This window comes from Suricata suricatta, chromosome X (genome assembly GCF_006229205.1).
Source record: "Suricata suricatta isolate VVHF042 chromosome X, meerkat_22Aug2017_6uvM2_HiC, whole genome shotgun sequence".
NCBI classification, from domain to species: Eukaryota; Metazoa; Chordata; class Mammalia; order Carnivora; family Herpestidae; genus Suricata; species Suricata suricatta.
Window position 1 is genome coordinate 54,112,949 of NC_043717.1, and position 18,198 is coordinate 54,131,146.

The 18,198-nt window shown below is 45.0% G+C and overlaps 1 protein-coding gene across 1 annotated transcript in view; it reads left to right on the forward strand.

Annotated features, from left to right (window-relative positions):
- The first annotated feature begins 2,516 nt into the window (after positions 1 to 2,516).
- The window catches only part of SLC16A2 (solute carrier family 16 member 2), a 140,466-nt gene continuing 124,784 nt past the window's right edge, over positions 2,517 to 18,198 (forward strand). The window contains exon 1 of the mRNA XM_029930854.1: positions 2,517 to 3,136. Within this exon, the coding sequence (XP_029786714.1) occupies positions 2,713 to 3,136 (424 nt within the window). The 5' untranslated portion in view covers positions 2,517 to 2,712. The remainder of the gene's footprint in view (positions 3,137 to 18,198) is intronic.

The window sequence follows — 18,198 nt, forward strand, 5'->3', positions numbered from 1 at the left end:
GAAGTAAGGCAGAAAAGGACAGATACCATATGCTTTCACTCATAGGTCTATCAGGAGAAACCTAACAGAGGACCATAGGGAGGGGAAGGGGTAAAGAGAGTTGGGGAGAGAGAGGGACACAAATCATAAGAGACTACTGAATACTGAAAACGAACCAAGGGGTGAAGAAGGAGGGGGAGGGGGGAAGGAGGTGATGGTCCTGGAGGGGGGTACTTGTGGGGAGAAGCTCTGGGTGTTATATGGAAACCAATTTGACAATAAACTATTATTAAAAAAAAGAATGAAGAAATCAAATTTAGGCAGTAGGATATGAGATGGGCTGCAAGACTTCAGTTCTATACCTAGTTGTGAGGTTGAAAATAACCTTTTTCAGAGTTTTATTCATATTCCTGGAAATGGACACCAAGGCTACTGACCCCTAGGGCAACAGTTGGTCATGCATATGGTGAGACTCCTGACCAAAAACAGATCTTAAGGTTTAGTGCCCCTTATTGGCATGATTTGTCACTCATGGCTAATACATTGTGAGTTTTTATTAAAATGTAAATGTTTCCTGGAAAAGATTACATACATATTAACTTTTTGCCCTGATTAACTTTCACTTACCTCTTTCTATGAGTAGAGGCCTTCTATGACTCTGTGCTTTCTTTCTTAAAAGAGAGACAGGGACACCCTACCCCTACCTCCAGATTGCTAAACTTCTCAACATTCGAGACCCACCTAGGCCACCACCTCTTCCAGAAACTTACTGTAATTGCTCAGCCAAATCCTGTCTTCCCTCCTCTGCCTCTCTCCCAAAGCAGCAAACCATAGACTCCTGTGGTGAAGCTTAGGAAGTGAGGCTTTAATGTATGGAGACCTGCCTTGAATTCTAGCTTGTACTTGACTTGTCTCAAGACCTTAGGCTAAAAAATGCCGTGACCTCGTTGAACCTCAGGTTTTGTTTTTAACTACAACGGTGGCAGTGAAGGCATTCTCTTCGCTCAAGCAAGGCGTACTCTGCTCACCAGTATGGCTCTGGTGATTTGTGAATTTGGACAGATTACTTTCATGATAGTCAAGCTCCTTGAAACCCCTCTATCTTCCATCCAGTTCGGTCTGCTTTTACGCGCTTAATAACTCTACGTTCGTGGGCTCTGGCAAAGCCCTGAGCTAAATTTTCACCGGGCATATAGTCTTTTCACCCAGCAAGAAGGTTAATGAGATGCTGGGTAGAAACCGCTTGGCGCTGGCCCGCCTGCTGGTGGAGAGCAGAGTAGCTTAGTAACCACACTACGACCTCATGATTAGTGCATAAGACGCGTGGGCCCTCAGCGGAGGCAGAACTTCCCGGGATCGCGGGGCGGGACCCCAGGGCTGAGGCTGGACACAGCAACGCACTTGGGCAGGGAGCCGAGCTGCCCACAGGGCAGATCACCCATCCCGTCTCCTAGGACCCTTGAGCTCTCTAGAGACCAAAATCTCTCTTACCCTCGCGGGGCTGGGGCCTTAGGCTGGGACATTCAGTGGGATTCCCATGTCTCTAAGTCTGAGGTGGGTGGACGCGAGCGGTGGGTGCTGGAAAGACACCCTCGCCTAACTACTCTGCAGAGTCCTGAGGGCCGGAAGATCGGCCCTTGTCCAAACTGGCTGCTTGACCCCGCCCCGACTCTTAGTTCCCCACTGCGGGACTGAGAGCTGGGAGGAGCCTGAGCTGAGCTTAGGCTCCCGCCCCGCCCGAGCCCGGCCCCCTCCGGTGCCACTGCACCTCCCTCCCTTCCTGGCCCAGCCCCCGACCCGGCCCCGGCCCTCTACGGTTCCTCAGGGCTTCAGGTTGGCGCAAACAAAACCCTGATTGACTGCCTGGAGGGGCGGGCCCCGCTGCTGGGCTGTCTCCTCCCCTTCGCGCCCCGCCGGGGATTTGCCGGGAAGGGCGGGGGCGAACTGGTAGAGCCTGGTGGGGAGGGGGGTTTTGCAGGACCTTGGGAGGCTGAGACCCCGGCTCTAGAAGATTGTGCCCACCCTCTGACCGAAGCCTGGGCTTTCCCCCTCCAGGTCACTTTTCTCAAGCCCAAGTAGGGGACAAAGGGACTCCCGAGGACAGGGTGGGGTCTCTCAAAGTCCAGCTCTTGTCCAGGGGTCTTCGGGACCACTCCAGTTCCGGGCTTCGTGTGAGGAAGAAGGGAATAAGAGCAAGACAATGGGGTCTTCCCTGGAAATTCTGGGTTGGTGAATGTGTTTGGAGCCTATGGGGAGAAGTCACGGGAAACAGGACAGTTTATGAAAAAATCATTTTAACTCTCCTTCTATTGGGCATATGGATGAGAAAGACAGGATTCAGTAGTTTGGAAAGGAAGTTGAGATACAGAGCAGCGGCTGAAGTAGGTAGGCGAGTATGGGGAGCAGGAAGGGCTAGGGAGAAGAGCAAGGCTCTAGCGGCTGCCTGTTGAGGGAGGAAGAGGTGGGGGGGGTGGAGAAGAGGAGGGGGAGGAGAGAGATGACATGGGGAGAGCTGAAGGGGGGGTGGACGTGGGAGGAGGAGGAGAGGACTCGAGGGACCGTCTGTCGCGGGACAGGCTGGCCAGCTGGGGCGCGGAGCCGGGAGGAGGAGGGAGCGGCAGCAGCAGTGCTCGGAGCAGCAGCGGCAGCGGCAGCAGCAGCGGCGGCGGCAGAAACAAGTACCAGCCACACAGCGGCTCCTCCTGCCGGAGCAGCCACAGTCCCCCTGCCGAGATGGCGCTGCAAAGCCTGGCGAGCAAGGAAGCCAAGGGGCCTTGGCGGGAGGCAGACCAGGAACAGCAGGAGTGGGTTGGTAGCCCCGAGCCAGACCCCGAGCCTGAGCCGGTGCCAGTGCCTCCACCGGAGCCGCAGCCGGAGCCACAGCCGGAGCCACAACCCCTGCCGGACCCTGCACCCCTGCGGGAGTTGGAATTTGAGCCCGAGCCAGTGCAAGAACCCAAGTCCACGCCCACCGTGGAGACTCGCGGCACCGCTCGCGGCTTCCAGCCCCCCGAAGGTGGCTTCGGCTGGATGGTGGTCTTGGCTGCCACCTGGTGCAACGGCTCCATCTTTGGCATCCAGAACTCTTTTGGGATCCTCTACTCCATGCTGCTGCAGGAGGAAAGAGAGAAAAATCGCCAAGTAGAGTTCCAAGCAGGTGAGTGGCCCCGCGCCCCCTCCTGGCATTTGGGCAAGGGTGTCCTCTGCTCCCACTGCTGCCGAGTTCTGACCTCTCAGTCGGAGGCGCCCCTTCAGCTTTCCGCTTCGACTCCTCCCCCTTGTCCCTTACCCACCGCGCTGCTAAGGCGCAGGTTGCAGGGCTCTGGGCACCCTTAGCTGTTGGAGACTAGGCACAGGACGTCCCTTGGGTGGGACCTGGGATATTCATTGATCATATGCAAGGAATGAACTTTTTAGCCCTGGAACAAATCCAGACGCACCTTTTTATTTAATGCTGACCATGTGTAGTGGGAGGAAATGTTTGCAGAATTTTTTGGAGGGGGGTGCGAAGTCACGGAGAGAGGGGAGAGTTGGGAGGCAGGGAGGGCTTTGAGAGAAATACCGTACTGCAGATCATCGCAGCAGCCCCTGTTCCTGTACGGAGAGCGGAGATTTTTTCTGTCAAAAACCCTTTAGGAATACCAGTGACTGAGCGGAGTCAAGCGCAAGGCAGGCATATGTGTCTGCTGAAGACAGAAAGCGAGGGAGGGAGGGAGTGCGAGTGGAGTGTGCGCGTGCGTCTCTTTGCCCGAGGTGGTTATGGCCCAGCCAGGCTAGGGCGTCCTTTGTCCCTCTCAGGAATTGAGCACATCTCCGTGACCTCTGAGCTAAACCTCAAAGCAAGCAGAGAGGCGGTCTCAGGGGTCTTCTGCCAGAGAATTGTAAGCCAGCTGGCAGGCTGGGCCCTGAGACTCACTCCACGCTTCCCCTAACCTGAGCCTTGCCCTCCCTGGCACTCTGAGCCTTTCTACTCTCCTCGGGATGCCTCTTTTGGCCTTAGCGGGAATGCTGGTCTCCACCTCTCTGGCTTTTGCAAGGGGCTGACATGGTTTTCTTCCCTAAAACAAGTAGGGCCAGGGGGCATAGTCTTAGCTTTGTAGGCCTAGCGGCTGCAAGACTACAAATTTGCATTCTCCTCTCATTGAATCTGCCTGTGGGCTTGTGAAGTCATAGGAGCCATCTGTTTTCTCAGAAAGCTAATGACCATGCCCTCTCAGCAGTTCTGTTGAGGAGTCTAGAGAGGAAGCGAAGGACTTTGGATGCCCTCTACCTCAAGGCTGGCTCCTTCTTGTGTCTTCTAGGGACAGCTCCACTGGAGACTTGCCCAAAGTTCACAGCTCAGAATACGTGGTTTTTCATAGTGTTTTCTTGGGGCTGAAGGGTTCCCTCTTCTACCACCACAATATGTACTTTTGCTGTCCTCTGGGGAGGCCTCAAGATTATTTATTGAATATAGAAACTTTGAATTCTAGGGCGTTCACCTGCGGATTCCCTGGGCACTTGGACAGCTTCTCCTACCACTCTAAACCAAGGACCCAGCTTTTTTTTTTTCCAGTTTCATTGGGCTGCCTTTGAAGAAGAGGTTTCCAGCTCTTGGTACCTATTGTGATCCATTGGCACGGCAGTGTGTGGGCCCCACTTGAAAGTTTGAGTGTGTATCATATCAAGCTGTCCAGGGTGGAGACTACCAGGCCACATTGATGCCTGAGAGTAGGGGTCCCTGGACTGTGTGGAACAACTGGGAAGAAAGTCACTGCCACACTCACCCCTGGGAATAACTTTTCCTTGCTTTGATTCAGTTCAGGGGCTCCTGGGAAGGCAGCCAAGGTAGGGCCTCTTGCTGTTGCCTAGGTTATCTAGGAGGGCACCTGCTGAGCATTGCCCTGTGGTTGAAGACAGGCTGTTGGCCTTCAGAGTCAGTGGCAAAGTCTGGGTGAAACTTCATGGGAAGTAGCAGGCGATGGGCTGAAGTTAGACCCTGGCATTCATGTCGTGTGGGCAGGCCTAGAGCTGGGCCCTTCGGAGTGTGTAATAAAACTTGGAAAAACCACTACTTTACCAGGAAGAGGTTTACTGCTGGGGAACAAACTTCAAAGTAGGTGATCATAGGGGACTCAGGGGGAGGGCTGGCTGGGACTTTCCGGTCAAGACCTCACAGTGCAGCTGGGAAGGGGGGGTGCAGTGGGCTGTGCAAAGGTGTGGCTGGTGTGTACTCTGACACAGACTAGGTCCATTGAAGGGATAGGCTTACTGGTTTAAATTATGGTGAGTACAGGTCAAGAAGGGACAGAAAGGAATGTGATATGTCCCCAGGGTCTCAGAATACTTTGGCTTAGGTCCTTGCTGTGGTGCATCTTGAATTCATGAAAGTTATGTTTAATACTGGATGTTCTTGCAGACACCTCAGTTTTTAATTTGAAGAGGTCAAGAACACCTCACCACATTCCTGAGCTCCTAGAAAATCTCATCCTTAGCACTACCTTTCTTGGGGCCCTCAGAATTTCTCAAGCAACCATTTAGATCCTGAGATTCCAAATGTGTGTCTGCTTCCACACGCTTTCTGAAGTTTTCTCAAAATGTCCCAGCACAGCACTAGTGTCTCAAGGGACAGAAGAAGCCAGTAGAAGCTTGCTAACATGTTTATCAGCTAGTATTTGCCTAATAGCCATTCTGGAGAACATGGAACATATACTCCTAGAGTCAAGGAGGTTGGTGCACTGTATATTTCTATTAATGTGGTATACACTGTCCATTTCTATTAATGTCTGGCACACCTTTCATCTCTTAAAATCTATAAATCTGTGAAGGCACACAACCCAGATTTTCTTTGGCTAGGCCTAATATCTTCACAGTCCTAAATCTGCTGCTGATTGGCTTTATGAGTTTAAGGTTGTGCAGATAATTGGGACTGTTACGAAGGAGCCCCAGAGAAAGGTAGTTTTGATGTATGGGGCTAACTACACATCAGAGAGGTCTCTGGGCATAAAAAACCATGGAGAGTAGAAGTAAAGTGGAATTCAGGCCATTCTAGAGCATGAAATGTACAGTTTTTGGTGGAAAGTATAGCATGGCTTCCTGGGTTGAGAGGAGAGACTTTTAGAGGGAAGAGGGAAGAGGGTAAAGAGGAACAAGGCAGCATTGGTTGTGCACCCCGGGTCATTATTGGAACTCCAAGTGGATTGGAGCTACGGTAGGCTTAGGGTTGGGGATCCAAGGAACAAGGTAGACCAAGCCAGAGTTGTTAACATTGGCTCCAAGCATGGGTCTTTTTAAATGTGATTCAGAGTAAACCCATTAGTCTGCATTTCCCACCTTGACTGCCAAGTCTACTACTGAGCCATAAAATATGATGGGAGGTATCTTTATTGGACAGCTCATAAGCATTTCCCTTGAGGCTTCTAGGTTAGAAGATTGGGGCTAGGGCTCTACCACCCAGGGAAAGGGACAATGGTCAGGAGAATTTACTACTGGGCTCAAGATAGTTCAGACTCATGGATCACTGTAATGGAGACAGAATTTTCTTTTTTTTTTTTTAACAGTAGTTTCTTTCTTTTTAAAAACTTTTTATGTTTTTATTTTATTATTGAGACAGAGAAACAGAGCATGAGTGGGGGAGGGGCAGAGAAAGAGGGAGACAGCATCTGAGCTGTCAGCACAGAGTCCGATGTGGGGCTCAAACCCACAAACTGTGAGATCATGACCTGAGCCGAAGTCGGACGCCCAATCAACTGAGCCACCCAGGCGCCCCGAGACAGAATTTTCTAGGCATGGGGTAAATGATACATTACGTATTTGGACAGAGTCCCAAGGATGGGTGGGGTCAAAGGCAAGTTAGGCTACCTTTCTCTCATTGCTTGGTTCAATATCTCACTGGGCTGATCACTAAATTGCTTAATTTAGGAGCCAGGTATTTTTCGAGCAAGTCTGCCAGGATCTTGTTTTTGGCTGAAGGCTTTTGCCTACTGTCCAGATAAGCTTGATCAGGTTGGGTTAGAGCCTGTAATGGAGCTTTGACCAATAGGGCCATTGGCCAGGTATCCTTCAAGTAACTCTTCTGTATCCTTTCCAACAAACTGGGTCCCAAATGAGGACCTTGACTCATACTGGAAGGGATGAGGAGAAGAGGTTGGGATATTTGGAAGCCAACCAGGGGGATGCTTGTTTTAGCTAGAGTAGTTGGTTGAGGCTGGATTCCTGGCCCACTGTCCAGTGGCCTTGAATTATCATTCTAAATATAAATCTGGACACTAAAGGGCTGGTGATCTCAGTAATACCAGCTAGACAGTGACTAGGAGTCAGACAACTTGTGCCCCTGACTTGCTCTGTGACTTTGAGCAGGTACTTTACCTCTCTGTACTTCAGTTTACCTATCCGTAAAATGAGATGGTTTGAGTAGGTGAACTTTATAGCTCTGCTATTCTATCCTTCTAGAATTATATTTTATTCTTTACTATTCACTTGACATACGTTTTGACTCATTCAGATAAAATGGAAATTTGTTAACCTATCTGCCTGAATGAAGATGCAAACAGGTTGGGAGGCTATTGGGAAAGCAATGAAAAACCATGTAGATATTATTTTCCCATGTCATGTGAATTTAAAGATTATAAGGCTGCTTACCATTGTGGTTGAAAAGATCCACTCATTTTTATCAAGTGTGTAAAGGCAACTTTGGGTGTACAACTATCTTCTCCAAGAATGCCCTGCTTAGCATGGAGCTGGACCCCAAAGAGAATTCTCTCAACTTGGCTTGCTGCAAGCTAGTCGAGTGGATCCGTATGCTGCTGTTTCCAGCATTTGAGCCTGTTCTTAAAAATCAGTAAACTACAAGCATTTCCTTAAGTGTCAGTTTGGATTCTTCTCCTGAAACTTAATTTCCCACAGCTCATTCTTATTTCTCAGAAATCATGGTTAGTACAACCTTGATTTGCTGTTACTTCAGGATAGAAGACTAAACCAAGATTCCTAAATATGACGTAGTGATTTCCTTCAGGGGGCTTCACACAGAGAATCTTTATAGCTGACTTAGGGCTGCTATCTCAATCTCACTGTGGTCGGGTATGGGAGGACTGCAGTTTCAATCCTAGAGGAGGCCATAGGGTATCCATAATCCCTGGTTGGTCATTCACTTTAATTCAGGGCTTAGCTGAGAGTGTGGCTACTGAAGTAGCATGCAAAGAGCTCTCTCTCATTTTCCCCTAAATTTATATTTGCTTGTCATTGGAAACATTTCCTCCTGTACCATGAAGAGTAAACAAGCAGCTGGACTGTCAACATTTGCGGAAATATGTAAAGGATGCCATCTCAACTTTTTGAACAGATCAGTTTCCCAAGAAGGTGTGCTGCTTTTACCACCAGCATATTTTTGTTTTGTTGTCTTTTGAAAAGAATCATTTACTCTTTTCAGATTGGGTAAAAGATGGAGTGGACTATTTTGCCTTGGAACTGTCTGACTTGGGATTCAATGAGTAAACCTTAGAGAAAAGGTTTACTCATAATACACACACACACACACACACACACACACCCCATATACCTCATCTGAAGCTATGGATGATGAAAGAATTATTTTCTCGTCTGATTATGGGATCAGGTTTAACATAACAGAGGCTTCTGTAAAAGTTATAGATTAGCACAAACGACCCAGAATGAGCAGCTTGTTAGGTGAGAGTGATGGAGAGAATACAGCCAGCCTGGGGTGTACATCTTGGCCTGGACTCCTTTGTAACTTCCCAACACTGGAGCTTGGAAACATTTATTATAAGTTTCTTTCTGCTTCCATCCCTCCCCTTATTCTGCATCACTCTCAGTACTCAAAGGTTACTGGGAAGTGGGTATAAAACACTCCAGCCCTCTCTCATTTTAGGAATGATAGAGGACATTGAATTACCTACCTTGAGGGTGGGTGCTGTGGTTCCTGATGTGAAATCACTTGGCACCTATTTGTGGGTGAGGAATGTGGCCTCTGTGAGTGGCTTGAGGAAATGCATGTGTTTTCATCCTGGTCATCTTGCCTATCTCTATCTTCTACTTTGCTCAAGTTTCTTGGGTTGACAGGAGAAGAATGGATGAAATTGGCTGTCCCAACCATATTTTCTAAGATCCTCCTATTTTCATGGTGCATTTGTACCACCTTTGCTAGATATGCCATTCCCTTTCCTCCAAATATTGTTATCTCTCTTCTATTTCTTTCTCTTGCTCAATTAGAGGAATAACTGGAGTTTAAGATGTGGTAGAATCCCAACTCCAGCATGGATCTTGGCCCATTTCTATACACCTCACAGAGGCATCTCTTCCCTTTTCCCCTTTCTTCCCTCTATTACTCTCTACTTTCTAGGAGAAAGGTGACTTTCTATGTAGCACTCAAGAGTGTGGAAGTATTTATAGTAAAATAGCTACTATGAACCCCCTTTTGTCATTTCCACACTCCTTCTTCTCATAGCCCTAGGATCTCAGCCAAGGAGATAGTATTGTAGCAAGTCTTACTCAATTATATTTAACAAATGTCCTGGTCAGTTGTATCCCTTTCTTTTTAAATCCTTACTTTCCTTGTTCTGGGCCAACTGAACCTTCAGAGATTTCAGAGTGGTTTTCAGTAGCTTCGGTGGTTCTTAATAAAACAGAAGTCTTCATTCCATTTGAGTCTCATCATCTCTCTTCTTGCCAAAAAATACTACAAAATTGGTTGTAAAGGAGTCAGAGAAGGGAGGAGACAGACACTAAGTCCTAACTAGAGTCAAAAGTGCCTTCATTGGTGGTAGAAAGAGAGGAAGTAAAGCTTCCAGGTTAGTTACTTCCCTGCTTCTATGTAGCTGAAGCGAAAAGAGGAAGGAAGATGTCACTAAACAAGCAGTCCCTACACAGTCTTTTTGCTGAATTTACCTTGTGGATCTACCCACCCACAGAGATAAATAAGCCTCTTATCCAGGCTGAAAGGATGTGTGCCTGAACCCATATGTCCAGACCTGTATGTATATGTGTATATCTGGGCATTTGATGTCTGTCTGGGCCGGTTAGCACAGTTTCTTAGAACACAGTAGCTATGAGGCTGAGATCACAGGTTAGGTCATTTGTTCAGGTCACTGAACTTCTCACAAAAAAAAGACCTCTTCTTCTGTTTACCATTCATGCCCTTCATGTGGGATTGCCACTAATCCCAAGGTGACTGGGTAAAAGTATGGAGATGACTGCCTGTAAGTCCACCCCACTACTTATTATTATTACTATTATTTATTTAGTATTTAGCAAATAAATCTGTGCCAGGCATTATATTAAGCTCTTTACATGTACTAACTCATTTTAACTCTCAACAACACTATGAAATAGGTACCATTATTTTCTCCATTTTTTCAATAAAAAGACAGAGGCACAGAAGTTAAGTAACTTGCTTAAGCTCATATATCAAGTAATGGCAGAGCCAGGATTTGAACATAGAGAATCTGAGTCCAGAATTCTTGCTTTTAGATATCACCTAATTCATAATAAGCATGGAAGGAGGCAGTACCAAGGTGACTGCTGCCAAGATTTCCATTCCTGTAGCCTCAGGGCATCCTTATGACTAAGAGATAAAAAAGATGACCAAGAAAGGGTTTAATAAACAAAAGTTTGACAGTCTTGTGTTGTATGACATACTCCTCTAACTCAGAGTTAGAGGACATCTCACTCTACCCAGAGTCATGATCCTTGTGTACAAAAAGCGCTAGAGAATTGGCCTCTTCTTAATTGGTTCAACTTGAACAAGTCATATAATCTTCCAAGTCATCAGTGTTCTCATCTGCACAATGGGATTAACAGTATTTTATAGGACTATGAAGGATACAATGGGATTACATATATGAAAGATCTTTGTAAATTGTGAAGGAGTTGGCACTGTGCTTATTCTTATTATCGAGTGACCTTTTCCAGCCCTTAGAAATTGAGTTGTTATATCTTTCTTTAAATGTTTCTGGAAGGGAGATTAAATGAGATGAGGCATACAAAATACCTAGCATATAGTCAAGCACATATTTTGTTCAATATTTTGTTCAACCCTCTTCCCCACCTTTCACCTCCCCATTCAATCTCTTTCTCATATCCCCTCTGTATTATTCTGTAGCTTGATCTGGGTGTCCTGTAGCTAAGGACAGGCTGTGTTTTCTTTGTTTTTCAGTTCTCTAAGAGCCCTGAGAAAGGAGGGGCCAGATCCCAGGTCATGTACATTCAAGGAAACAAGACATGTTAAAATACTTACAGCTCTTGGCGGGAGCTTACAAACCTCCCTATAAGTCAACGACTGAATTGTTTAGTAGGAATTGCTAGGGATTGGGGGGGGGTGTTGAGTGGTGGGTGAAGTTCAGGCGTTGCTTCCTCCCGAGGGTCTCTTACAGAGCTTCTGTTCTCCTGCAGGTAGTGAGGAAGAAGGAAAGGGATATTTAGGGTCAGAAGGTCTGGGCCAAGGGACATTAAGTATAGAAGGGGCCTTGCTCTTTTGTATTCAGTTTTGGAGTGGGCCAATTTCCTTGTGTTCTAAACAGGATAGCCCTGGAAAACAGAGGCCACAGAAGGCCAGAAGCTTGGAGACTGCAATAGCAGTTTTGAACAAGCACTTCAGTGACCACTTAGGGAGCCTCCACTAAGACTGTTTAGTAGGCAAATCAGAATGGAAATGTTTCTATTTTTTGTTGAAAACAACAAAACAAAATCTCCAAACCCTTGTTTGAGACTAAGATTTCAATGTAGTAGGATTCGCCATCTTGATTTTTGGTTTTTTAAATATCTGAACTGGAAGGCATTTTACAGACCACCTTATCCTACCCCATCTGATGCCCATTTTATAAGTAGAGAACTGAATTCTGGAAAGATGTGACCTCAGTCAACATTACAGTCAGATGATTACAGTGGAGATTGGTTTGTAAGAGGGTTTGGGAAATAGGTGCAAAGGATGAGGCTTTTGGGACCCTAGGGGTCTCCAATCCAATTGTTCTCTCTCTGAATTTTTCCAAAGTCAACCCCCAGGCATTACTTTGTTAGATTGTATTGTGTTTTTAACAAATGTGATTTATTTATTTAATATGAAACAAAATTCAAGAGGTATAACACTGTAAAGTCTCTCTTCAACCTCTGTCTCCCAGTTACCCTGTTTCCTTCCCTAGAGGCCACCAGTGTTGTCTAGTGTTTCCTTCCAGACATATTCTGTTTATATACAAGCAATTGTGTGTGTGTGTGTGTGTGTGTATGTGTGTGTGGTGTGTGTGTGTGTGTCTACACATTTTATTTCTAAAGCACAAATGGTAGCCCATACTTTATATTATCTTTCACCTTGTCTTTTATACTTAAAAATATATCTTCGATATTATTATACATTAAATCCATAATCCTTCACTCTTTTTTTATAACTGCACAGTATTCCATTATATTTGTATATTATAATTTATTTAACCAACACTTTAGTAGGCATTAAAGCTGTGACTAATCTTTGAATATGGGCTTTGGAATCAAACAGCACTAGATTCAATTAGTTACCACATGGTTGGCTTTGACAAAGATTTTAACTTCTCAAAGTTTGAGTTTTCTCATGCAAAAACAAGGATAATAATAACATCTTTCATTATTGGTATGGAGATTAAATGAGACGAGGCATACAAAATACCTAGCATATAGTCAAGCACATATTTTGTTCAATAAATGTTAGTTTTCTCCTTGCTCACAAGCTTCTCCCCATACACTTTACCTCTAATTCAATTAATGTTGGATCAATTCAAGTCAATAAATGTTTATTATGTGCAAGGCTAGACTTTGGATGAGCCAGAGAAAGAAAAGTGTCCCTGAAAAAGTTTATAATTTCTTTGCAAAGACGTAACATACCAAACAATTGAAGATTATTGTTAAGTAGTAAAACCATGTGTATATATAAAATTAAGTGCAGTTTTTGTGTGGTGATGTGGAAAAGGAGAGATGAGGTGAGGATTCAAGAGGAATTAAGGAAGGTTTGCTGAGAGAGTTGTAACTCAAAATGGGATTTAGCTAAGTAAAGAGGAGCCTATGAATTGGGTAGTCGCAGGATAAGTGTTGAGAATTAGATACTTTAGTTGTTGCTCAGAGTCTGGGTCTTTGCCCTCTGAGAATCCAGTGAGTCATGGTTCCCCATTAGGCCCTGACCCAGAAGGCAGGGTGGAGTGGAGGGGCAGGAGGAGAGGAAGATACTGAGGACACTTGGAGAGAAGGGCATGGGGTGGGAGGATGTCTGGGCATTGGGCCACGGAATGAGGTGTCTACAACTGGTTTGTGCCATAGCCTGCCCAACCTACACCACCTGCTCTTCCATGTCAGCAGCCCAGGCACTTTTTTCTGAGGTCCAAGAGGAGGGATAAAGGGCATGAGAGCAGAGATGGCAACAGCTCTCAGCCCTTTACCCTGGGTTCCAAACAGACCTCCACATGTTGTGAACCCAAGGAGAGCGGAAGACTACTGAGTGAAGACAATCCCCTCTGTACGTGGTCATTGTACTTTATATCTTAGTTGATGTTTATCCTCGCAACAGAGACAGTTATGAAATAAAATGCTTGGTTGAATCTCACCATGTGACAACATCTTTGATCACAAGTGCTATGTTGAAGGGTTCTGCGAAATGGAAAGACGGTGTGGTTTGTATTTAGTTGGGGTAAAGTTCACAACAAAAAAGGGCTGTGTAGAGACTTATATTCTCATTTTATAGTTGCAGAAAATGGAAAACAGACTGAGGGTAAGTGAGTGGCCTAAGGTCATACACTTAATATTTAGCAGAGGTGAGACTAGAACCCAGGTATCCCAGTTCCATGTTCAATGGGAACGAATACTAGGAGCTCCTTTAATGCTGGAATAGAGCTTTCCCTAAATTTGATAGCAGCCTGAAGTTTAAGTATATGGATAAGAAGAATTATGGTATGATGAAAAACAAACAAAAGGGAAGCAAAAAGTTAAGGAGATGGAAATGAAGGTCATGTAAGGAAAGATCTGGGCCTCACTAAGACTTGCTGAATGGGATTAAGAAAGGTACTGGATTGGGAATCAGGAGACATGGGTTCTGCTTTCAGCTCTGTTTACTGTCTTTGTGACCCTAATAAGTTTCTTTCCTTTTTCTCGGTCCCAATTTCTTCACTAATGCAATGAGAAGGATGGACCTCCCAGAGACTTAGTGCTTATAACCAGTAACCTATATAAACCATAGAGGCCTTGGGGTGCTTCCTGGTAAGGAGTCAGCGGTGATGGGGAATGGTAAGGTAGTAAGTAAGAAAACAACTTCTCTGATGAAAATAGAAAACAATTCCTCCCATATTTGAGAGATGAATTTTGGAAAGATTAGCTATCCTCTGATCTCCATCTTGTCTTGTTGGAGAATTCCATCCAAGAGGGGCAAAAAGCATGTGTGCATAAGTGAGCAAGTACCTCCATACAGAGCTGAGATTTGGTGTAACAGGTTATGATATGCTGAGTCAACAAGCCTGGAAATCTCTTGAACATTCTCCACTTTAAGAACACTTTCCTAAGATCTTGGCTTTATCTTTAAAAAGGGGATTGTGTCTTAAGGGTGAAGTATTCTCCACTGAGAATTCTTTCATGGAGCCTTCTTGAGTGAACACTAATGCTGGAGCCAAACTGTTTGAGTAAAGCCTCTTTTCACCACTTATCTGTGTCCTTGCTCAGGCCACTTAACCTCTTTGTGCTGTTATGTCCTCATTTTAAGAGGAGGATAATAAGATTACTTACTATATAGGGTTGTTAAATAAGTTATATATAGCTTGAAAGAGTGTTTGGCACATGGTAAGTGCTGTATAAGCATTTACTATTCTTATTATCTCACTAGTAGGCTAGTGTAAGCCCAGGTGAGCTCAAGGAAGCTTAGCATTACTCAGTCAGAAATTCTGGGGATAAAGTTACCTTATCAAGGTACTATCTAGGCTACTCTGATGTTGGTCGTCCTCGGGACCAGATTAAGATCTTTAAAGGCCCTAAGAACTATATTTCCAACTTCTAACTTCTGAAACAATTCATTAAATTTATACTTTTCTCATTTGAGAGTGGCTCTGCTTCACTGGTGCTCTAAACTCATAACTCTGTCCACCTGTTGGGTAATCCTGCACTCATCACATCTATAATCTCCTCCCTGAGTTCTGAGGAAACCAATGACTGTGAGTGGTCTACACATCCACATGCAACAGTTTTGAAACCTGAATAACTCCATCTACAACAGGGTGCTCTGCGGCCCACCTACTATGAGCTTGCCAAGATCCTGCCAAGCCCTTTGACCTCTTGCCAGTTGGGACCTCCCATCCTGTTGCTTGGAAGGAGGGCTTTTCTTTTGGAGCTAACAGGAAAGGAGGATAAATGTCTGGAAGTCCCAGTAGGGGGCCCCTGCAAGAACCTCTAAACATTGTCAAATTAAAATTCTCGTGCCCCATTGGAATGACTGAGCATAGTGATAGTAGAGCAGAAGAATGATCTCCTGCCTCAAGATGACAAGAGCCCTGGCTCTGAGCCCTGACTTCTCCAAGGTCTTCAAATCAGTGATCCTGAAATCTTGGAGAGATTATCATTATCTCCATTGCCTTGACCAGGTTCTAAGCAGCCAAATGGTAAACAACAGAACAGTATGTGTTCCAAGATCCACAGTGTTTTTTGCCTTGACTTAGATTTTGCCTACTAGCCAAAAGAAAGTTTTCCTTAGATCTACAGTCCAACAAGCTAGAGGGACGTAGTGGCCAGAGTAAGTGAGGTTATCAGAACTCCAGCGGGATTTATTTTCTGCTTTGCCCTGGGATGGCACCATTCACATTCAGGTCTAGCCAGACTGGTGCTACCTGCCCTCCTCACAAGATGTCTCAAACATGAAAGGCTCAGGTAGAACCAGTCATATCAGATGTTGGGAGTCTGTGGTTTTTAGGAAAAGAAAGACAGATAGCCAAAGCAGAGAATAAAGAGGGAGCAAACTTATTGCCCCAGCTCCTAACTCCAGAAAGTACTCCTAATGGGCTCCAGAGTATCACCGGTGAACATCTGTTCAAAAAGGCCATGGATTCGGATTCTATGTCTCCCTCTCTCTCTCTGCCCTCCCCTGATCATGCTCTCTCTCTCAAAAAATAAATATTTAAAAAAAAGAGGCCATGGTTCATCTATGTCCTATGAGTGAACTTGGCTAATGTCTCCAGCCAGGACTAGCAACCTGCAGACTACTCTCCTGACCATGGCTCAACAGATAATAGCACTTGCCCTGGGGCTGTCTTTATTTTTCATGGGATTTGGTGGCCTTGGAATGGGAAATCATAAAGTAGACCCCGGTGGTCAAATCTCCCTTGCCTCATTTCTTTCTGTGCTGTGTGGTAGGCTCAGACACAGGATCTGACACCAGATAGATCAGCATTAGAGTCCTGGCTTTGCTGTTTACCTAATCTGCAACCTAGGCCAAATCACTTGGCCTTTCTCTTTCTCAGCCTCACTTCCTTTATCTGTAAAATGTGGGGAAGGAATAATAATGCCTATCTCACAGCCTTGTAATAAGGCTCAAATGAGAGGATGGATATGACAATATTTTGAAAACTGATTTGAGCCTTATATATAAATTATCATCATGGCTGCCAGGTATATAAGTTTATCTGTAGACCTGAACAGATAGCTGGATTGAAGCATCACCAGTGATACACATACGTATAAGCAACCACTTTTGTGTACAAAATTATACACATAATCTGAACCTAAATCTTGAACTCATGACATAGACAATGAAAAACACACACATCCATAGGCATACACATTTTTCTATACGGATAACCCCTTTTTCTTTCTCTCATACATATACCCACACACAGGCAGATGTATATGTATGTATGTGTATGCATACATATATTTACAGCTCCATAGCTGCACAGGTGAGTATACCATACCTTCCAGCTTCTCCCCAGACTATTCAGTTTTCTCAGGATCTAAATAAGGCCCTGTATGTAAATCTCCCCACTTCATACTGATAACGGTCCTTTTGTTTTTTGTGGGGCTCCTTCCCTGCTTCCCCTTATTTGCAGATTAACACAGCTGCTGCCAAAATTGAAGCTGCAGTATGTGGTATCCACATGTCTGGAGACCATGGATCCTTATCCATTGCTCTGTGAATTGTATTATGAATTTATTCTGCACAATATATTTATAGCCATGTTTGCAAAGTGTTGACAGAGTTTTCAGATTTTTTCAAAACGCAGTTAATCCATGAAAATAGTCACTAGCTCCCATTCCCTTAGGCTAAAAGATATTAGGTATAAGGCCTAATGAAAATTAATTACAGAACCTAAATGAGGTTGAATTTCTTGAGGTTGAATCCATCTCTCTCTTTTCCTTCCTTTCTTTTCCTCTCCCTCTTCTCTCTCACTTTCCTTTTGTCATTTCTTTTTATTCCAAGGATATCTGAATCTAATATAGGGTGGGTGGTGGTGGCATGGGGTGTAATTTGCTTCATAGAGAGTCTGAAGTCATCACGGCTAATGTTTTGAGAAGGAAAAGGAGAAAAATAAAGTTAGAGTGTCCAGGATTATAAACACAAAGAATATAAAAGGGGAATTAAATAGGGTGAGAACAAAAGGAGGAGGGTTAATGTCTACTATGAGGCCAACTAGAATGGCAAAAATCCCCAGCCTCCCCTTAATCACTGGGACATGGGCTAGTAAATTGTTTTGCTTAAATGCAAGGTTAGAGCACTAAAAAGAATCTCTAGTGATATAATTGAGAAGATTAAGCATGGTTAAAGAACAAGCTGTTTTCCCAGGAAGACAGTAGGCCCAGGCCTATGTGATGGGTCCTGTCCCAGGTGGCCAAGCCATGACCCAGGGTGAAGAAAGGTTTAGGTAGGCTATCAGATAATTTATTACCCAAACTGGGATACTTTTGAGAGTGAAAGGAGGCACTATTAATATTATGTTGGGACAACAGGCATAAATTAGGTTTGTCCCAGGTAAACCAAGATGTATTTTCATTCTAGGTTTAGGCCATACTCTTCCAGCTTTTCAGGAAAGGGCAAACTGTAAGGGCTCCTCAAAAGATGACTTAAAAATGTGTGTTGGGGGGGGGATGTGCATGCCTGGGTGGCTCAGTAGGTTAAGCTTCTTACTTTGGTTCAGGTCATGATCTCACTGTTTGTGATTTCAAGCCCCACGTCAGGCTCTGTGCTGACAGCTCAGAGCCTGGAGCCTGTTTTGGATTCTGTGTCTCCCTCTCTCTCTG